A 7,371-nucleotide genomic window follows, 5' to 3' on the forward strand; every position below is an offset into this window, starting at 1 on the left:
AATTTAAGAATATACACAACAACTAAATATATATACACGTAATATTTTTATACTAACTAAACAAATATATAATATTCTTTTCAATTATACTTACTCATACAATTTTTTTACGAGAGATTAAGTTATAAAATAATTTCTTATTTAAAACTCATAAGAATAATTAGTTTGTCAACCCCATGCAAAAGTACATCATATATTTTAATTCTACCAATAATTAAGAATACAATTAATTTAGATTCTATACAACATATGTAGTATACAAATAAAATAAATTTAGAAAAATAATTGAAACAAGTTGATAAGAAAGAATAATTATTTTAGAAAACTTTATATTTCTTGAGTTAGAATATATTTTATTTTACAGATATTTCTAGAATTCATAATAAAATTCTCATTCTTTGATAAAAAAAATTAATAATAATATTCTATGCTATGCTGTAATTACTACTAATACTAAAATATTATATACAATAACCAAATTACATCTAACAATGTATACAATAACAATAACTAAATAAAATTTTAATTCTAACTAACCTAACTAAATAATATTTTCATACTAACTAACCTAACTAAATAATATTTTCATACTAACTAACCTAACATTGGAATATTTATTAATAAGTACAAAATAATAACACAATAGCTACTCATACGAACTCATTTAAACTTAGAACTTTTGTTAATAATAACTAACCTACTATTTACATACTAACTAACTTAGAATATTTGTTAATACTAATACTAACTAACTTAAACTTATAATATATATTAACATATTTACTTTGAAAATACATACCGGGAATTTAAGGGCACTTGAAGGGCACTTGAAGGATGAATGCACAGAACAGCACAACACAATAATCTCTCGAACTCAAGAAGAAGGAAAGAGAAAGCAAAGTAAGCTGTGTAAGAATGAGTTCAACACATTTGTTTTTTATAGCTGAAAAATTAAACCGCAACGTTCAAATTTTTTTAACGTTCACATGCTATATAGTATAGCCTTTTCAGAACTGAAAACTAAATTGCAAGGTGCAGACCCTGAAAGCCTTGAACGTAAACACTAGGTGCAGCTTAGCCTTTTCAGAAGTGAAACAAAGGTGCAGCTTAGCCTTTTCAGAAGTGAAATATGTTAAAAAAATATAATTTAAATAAATTTGTGTGTTAAAATCTAATGTGTATTGTAAACTTCACTTACTAATACGATAATTTAATATATTATTATTAAGATTCCCTATCTTTTAACACACACGTTTAGGAATCTTGCCTAATAAATAATAATGGATGTCCATGTTTCTCCAACAGTTTTACAATAAAGTACAAACTATCACCTACGATTCTTACGAAGTTAAAAGTAATCAATCACGAAGATGCTGATTGCTTGAATTCAATTTACAAAAGGTTATGTTATTCCTTCAACAAATCCCACCATGGGTGCCTGTCCCGCAACAGCCACGACATCAAGCCTGTCCCGCAACTGGCAGTTGCGGCATCCCATCCCTCTCTCCTCTCCCCCTATCCCGCAACCTCAGCTGGCGGTACCCACCTTCTTTGCCCCTATCCCGCCAACTCCAAAGGCGGGACTGCCCACGTATGCATGTCCCGCCAAGAGAAATGGCGGTACCCATTTCTCACTCTTACTCAGCCAGCTTGTCCCGCTGTTGCTACTAGCGGTACCCATTATACCGCCATTGGCACTGGCGGCTCAGCCTTCCCACCACTGTCAATGGCGGCACCCACGTAAAAAACGAACCCCCTCTGCAATTTGTTACAAATGAGACCCACTTTCGTAAATAGTTTCTAAAAGAAACCCTATAAAGTAAATTTGCCCGTTAATTACAGTCATGGACCAGATATACTAGTACTATTTAATTTAACAGTCTTAATTAACAAGTTAGATTTCCTTACACTACACTACTTTCTTTTTGTATGACAAAATAGTTTAAAATATGCATTCAAACATTCTGTTTTTACCAAATAAGTCAAATGCAAAAGTGAGATGAGGATTAATTTTGACATGTAAATATCGTTTTTGAGAATTTAAGTAACATAGGAGTATACACCCAAAAAATTAAGTAACTTAGGATCAAGTATTGATATGAATCATTAATGGTTGAAAACAAGCACTAGTGGCTATTTAATAAAGGAATCTTACTGCTTAGAGAGCACTGAAATTTTGAAAGATAAACTATTTAACTAGCTCCAAAATCTCATAAATTCTAATAGTAGCATTTTGAGTTTGCCTAATTATAATAGGCAAAATTAGTGGACACCGTTTTGTACTGTGAACATGGAAAAAAAGAGTCATAACAAGTTTACTTAGGCTTATAGGGATATTTATATTCTGCGTCACACCAATTCACCCAAGAATGTTGGGAGAACAAAATTAAGAGCACACCCAAAGGAAAATAGACTGTTCAATTACCACCTAATTTTCTTGTTTTTGTTTTTTAAGTTTGGGTGCGTGGGATCTCTTTGTTGTTTGCCTAAAACTGAAAGGTGTATACCCAATATTTAATTTTCACATGTCCTAATGTAGTCGTTAATGAAAAAATGATATAGAATATAGTGCTTGTTTACAATGATGAATATAATTTTTTTATTTTTTTATTAATTAAAAAATTTATTTGATCGTGCGATAAATAAGCTTTTTTAGTAATTTTTTAATATTTTTTAAAATATTACTTGAAATAACATTTTCAAAAATATTAGTTTTTATTTTTTAATATTTTTTTATCCTCATTATATTTATTCAATATTTTAAAAAATAAATCATCATAAATTTATTATTTTTCTATCATTTTATATTTTTAAACTACTTTAATAATTATTTTTATCAAATATTTATAATTTAATAAATGAGTTTTTCTTTATATAATTAGTAGTTCATAAATAACGAATGAGTTAATTGCATTAACTCATGGGTAGATATGGCTAAGATATTTTAGTAATTAGTCTCCTAGAGCACGTCACCTTCACCCATAATTATCTTCATTGGTCTTTTTAAATTTGAAATGCTTAAATGGCGGACATGTATTATATTTAATTTGCAAAATGTTAAGATAGACAAAATTTCGGTGAGATATGAAGGAATTAATAAAACAAGATTGTTTGTTTGTTAATATACGAAAGAAATTAAGTGATTAACAGAGTTGCTAATACAATACAAGTTGCACCATAGTTTGGCACAACTATAGCTTATGTTTAATTTTGCGGCGGGGTCAAGGAAATTCAGTAAATTTTCATGAAGCTATTTTGTATCTCTTTCTACTGTTTTAATAATATCAAGAATTGATTATACTTCTCAAAATTAAGGTAATACCATAAAAAATATTTATTTATTATTTTCCTTTCATCATAAAATAGTAATTGATTATTTCTTATTATAAATCTAATCCAAACCCACTGCTTATCATATGTACTACATGATAGGATGGTAATGATCAACCCTAATAATAAAACCCTATCTTATGATATGTAGAAAAAGATAATAAAGTAAATTTAATAAATATTTTGGAATAAAAATGAAATAAAATATAAGAAGCTGAAAGTTAAAATATTATATTTTACTAAAATAAACTTATTTACCAAAGGTTATTAATGGGATCAAACATACTTTTTTAACTAATAAAAAAACTAAAAAATAACTTAAAATACTTGTTAAACATATTAAAGAAAGAAACTCATAAAAAATACTCATAGTAGTTGCATAAACTTTACCCTTTAATCTCTATACTTAAAAATCATATCATTTAGTTTTATTATAAACTAGTCTTGTTTGGTTAGCGTTTTTTAGTTGTTCATGGACACCAACGTGATAAAGCTGTTTAATAGGGAAATAGAAATTAACACTAAAGCATTAATCTAGCTGTTCATGGATAATTAACAGGAAAATAAAAATATTGTTCGTTGCACCAGCAACATAGCAAAAAAAAAAATGTTTGTTGCACCAGCAACATATTAACAGATAAATGATAAAGATAGCCTACTCACTGTCATCATCTTCCTAATCTTCCTGCCTCCTGATTATGATATCCCAAAATTTTTCATAATACCTATAATAAATAGAGATTTCATCTCCATAATCAAAATCCATTTCTTGAAGAAAATCATACCATGGTTGGACAACACCTTTTCCACCAATGGCAGGATTCAGCGTTTCAACTTTCCATTGCAGTGGGGGGCCATGCCGCCTTAAGACTGTCATGTGGTTGCTGCAAGCTCTAAGAGGAACTTCTGTACAATGCGGGAGTTTCTGTAATTTCGAAAAAATTAATTTTTAAAATGGTAAAAATGTGTTTAAAGAGATTAAGATATGATGAAAGTCAGCTTAACAGGGGTTCAGGATGATCCAGCATTTCCTGAGTAAGTTGAAGAGTCCATATGTGCTTCCTGGATGAATGCCTCTGCCTGCCGCAAGTTTGCCGCTCCAGTGGTGGTATGAAATGTATGTCAAAAACAGAGTGATGGTCACATGCAAAGAAGTTGATGCTGGTTGACTCATAAAATTTCAAATCTTTCCGGAAGCTTTGGAGTCCATCTGCTAAATACACTTTATCTTTACGTTGTCTGACTCGTACTTCATAAAACCATCTCAGGATAGTTTGGTGCCCATTGAGTATGATAGAAGGCTGGAAGTTGTATGGTATTTTGAAAAAAAAGTGAGAAATATAAATGCATGTATATGTAACAATAATAGTAATGGAAGAATTGAGAAAAAAGATGACCTTGTCATTATTGAAGGCAACGATAAATTGCATGATCAGTGGTGGTCGCATGATGGCATTTTTCCTCTGTAATCACAGGGATATAAAACCAAATGTCAAAAGAAACTTGTCAAGCAAAGGAAAATTATGAAATGACAGGGATGCACAATATAAAGGTTTGTAAACAAAACACCAAAAAAGAAAAACAGTGGAAAGGACTAATGTGCATACAAACGGAAACCAAATGAAAGGCAAAGACATTAAACGAAAAAACAGAACAACGACAACAATAGAACAAAATGAAAGTGGAAAACAAAAACAAAAATGATAGCCATGCACATAAAAGTTAGAAAAGAAACGACCAAGGAGGGCCGGACACCTTCAAGTCCAGTTTTGTTTTTAAACTTGAACACCTTCAAGTCCAGTTTTGTTTTTAAACTTGAAAAAAAAAGTAAGGGAAATGACACGACAAAAAACAACGGCATTGCAGAAAACCACTAAACCACGTGCATCAGACACATAGCAGAAAAATCGCAAACCAAAAACCCATGAAAATGAAAATAAACACAACAAAAAGGTAGGTGCCGTGAAGAGAAGAGTAGAAGTTATTTACCTCAGTTGATGCGGTTGAGGATGCGGTGCTCATTTTTTGTATGGCGTGAAAGCAGAGTTTGGACAGAGGAATGAAAAAGGATTTGCAGAAGAAAGTAGATGATAGGCCTAATTGAAGAAGTACGAACTAGATGAAGAGTTTTTGTTCGAATTTGAAGCCTAAGACCGTTGGTATTGTAGGGCAGTAACTGTCTAAATTTATCTTGGGCCAAGATATGAGCATTGGGCTAACTTCTAGAATTGATTGTTAACATTTCATTTTTTATGTATTGTAGAGGGGGTATGAACGACTTATTTAAAGGTGATTATGTCATCTTGCATAACTGCATTTTTTTAATGTGGTTTTTTTGTGTAAAATAAGAATGATGTTGGTTTGAAGGAATGCAATATATGCAGCATGATGTGCTACATTTGGACGATTGGTATGAACGATTTTTAAAAAATATTGTTTCAAGCATAATTATCATATAAGCAGTAACATATGAAAGCTAGATATTTCATCATTGAACTTCAGCAATTAAAATTTCTATATTTCGCAGAGAAATAAAGAAAATTTGTTCATGTAAATGTCAAAGCAAATGTTAAGCTGTGATAAACTGCTAAATAATATAATGTTAAGTAAATGAAGTTATAAATGGAAGATATTAATGTGGTGATTAAGATTGCATACCTGACAATGTTAAATTTTACATTGTAATATATGATATCATCTTTGGCTGTATGTTAGAATGTATATAAGTAAGATAACAGTTTGGAATTATTGCCAATAGATAGTACAATTTCTTGTTTGAAAATTTAGAGTTACCTTGTAAGATTTTTGAAAACCTCTTTGAAGACTACATTAGTAGTAGAAGTCATATTTTTTTGGTCTTTATCATGAATAAGAACTTTTAATCCTTGCCTTGAATTGACCCTCGATAATGCAACATATAATTGCCCATGGCTAAAAACTGGTTTTGGCAAATAAAGCCCAACCATAGAAAGTGATTGGCCCTGAGACTTGTTAATCGTCATTGCATAAGATAGCATGATTGGAAATTGTCTTCTTAAAAGCTTGAAAGGCCATGGTGATTGTGAAGGTGACATTGACATTCTTGGGATGTAAACATTATCACCAACATTTTTGCCAGAAATGATTTCAGCTGCAATGACATGTTTGGCTAGTCTAGTAACTATTAATCTAGTACCATTACAGAGTCCTTGCGTTTGGTCTATGTTTCTTAGCAACATTATAGGACTACCGATTTTTAGCTTGATACGATGATTTGACAGACCAAATGTGTTTAGTGAATTGAGAAATTCAGTTGTGATTGATTGAAAATGCCAACTGTCAATGGTTTTTGACTTCTCTATATAATCAGAGCTTAAGTATTCCTTTTGTTCACCTATTAAATTTATTTGAGGTACCATACAAAGTTAAATAGAGAATAAATGCTGAGTAGACCTTAGTTTTTGTAAATTTCAGATGTGCATAAATACCTGGAATCATGGAGAGTATATAATCATTGACCTCTTCAACTGTTTCATTGGTGGAAGCTAATATTGCTCTAGATTTGAAGAAATCAGGATTACTGTGATGTTGATATAAATTTGGAAATGTTGATTTGACTATAGCATCAATGGGGTCATTATATTTAGTAATAAGTAGGTACTCAGGAATTTCAACAGTAGCATATCCATCATTTTGATTCCCAATAACTCCATCTCCAATATCTAGAATCCACTTTGCAAATTTATTAGTTTCTTGATCATCAATTAATTGGGCATTGCCTTGTAAACACATGTTTTTGGTGAGTGTTAAGACTTAACAGGAAGGCCACAGATATGATAAATTGATTGTTGCATTTATAATGTCTGAACGACTTCCTCTTGGAATGACTGGTAGAATTTGTCGGAAATCTCCACCAAATACAATAACTTTGCCTCCAAAAATTTTATTGGGATTTTTTTTCTTTAAGAATGTCTCTTAAAGTTTGATCAAGTGTTTCTAATGATGTAGATGGTTTGGATTAATGTTTCTCTTCCATTTGTTTTCTTTAAGAATGTCTCTTAA

At 30.6% G+C, this 7,371-nt stretch overlaps 1 protein-coding gene across 1 annotated transcript; it reads right to left on the reverse strand.

Moving 5' to 3' along the window:
- Positions 1 to 6,119: 6,119 nt before the first annotated feature.
- On the reverse strand, positions 6,120 to 7,101 carry LOC113001409 (ATP-dependent DNA helicase PIF1). Its single transcript, XM_026128099.1, has 2 exons — positions 6,798 to 7,101; positions 6,120 to 6,703 (listed from the first exon to the last, which is right to left on the reverse strand). The coding sequence occupies exons 1-2, from the start codon at positions 7,099 to 7,101 to the stop codon at positions 6,120 to 6,122; spliced, it is 888 nt and encodes a 295-aa protein (XP_025983884.1).
- Between the last annotated feature and the right edge of the window lie 270 nt (positions 7,102 to 7,371).

The sequence above is a fragment of the Glycine max genome, chromosome 4 (assembly GCF_000004515.6).
Source record: "Glycine max cultivar Williams 82 chromosome 4, Glycine_max_v4.0, whole genome shotgun sequence".
NCBI lineage: Eukaryota > Viridiplantae > Streptophyta > Magnoliopsida > Fabales > Fabaceae > Glycine > Glycine max.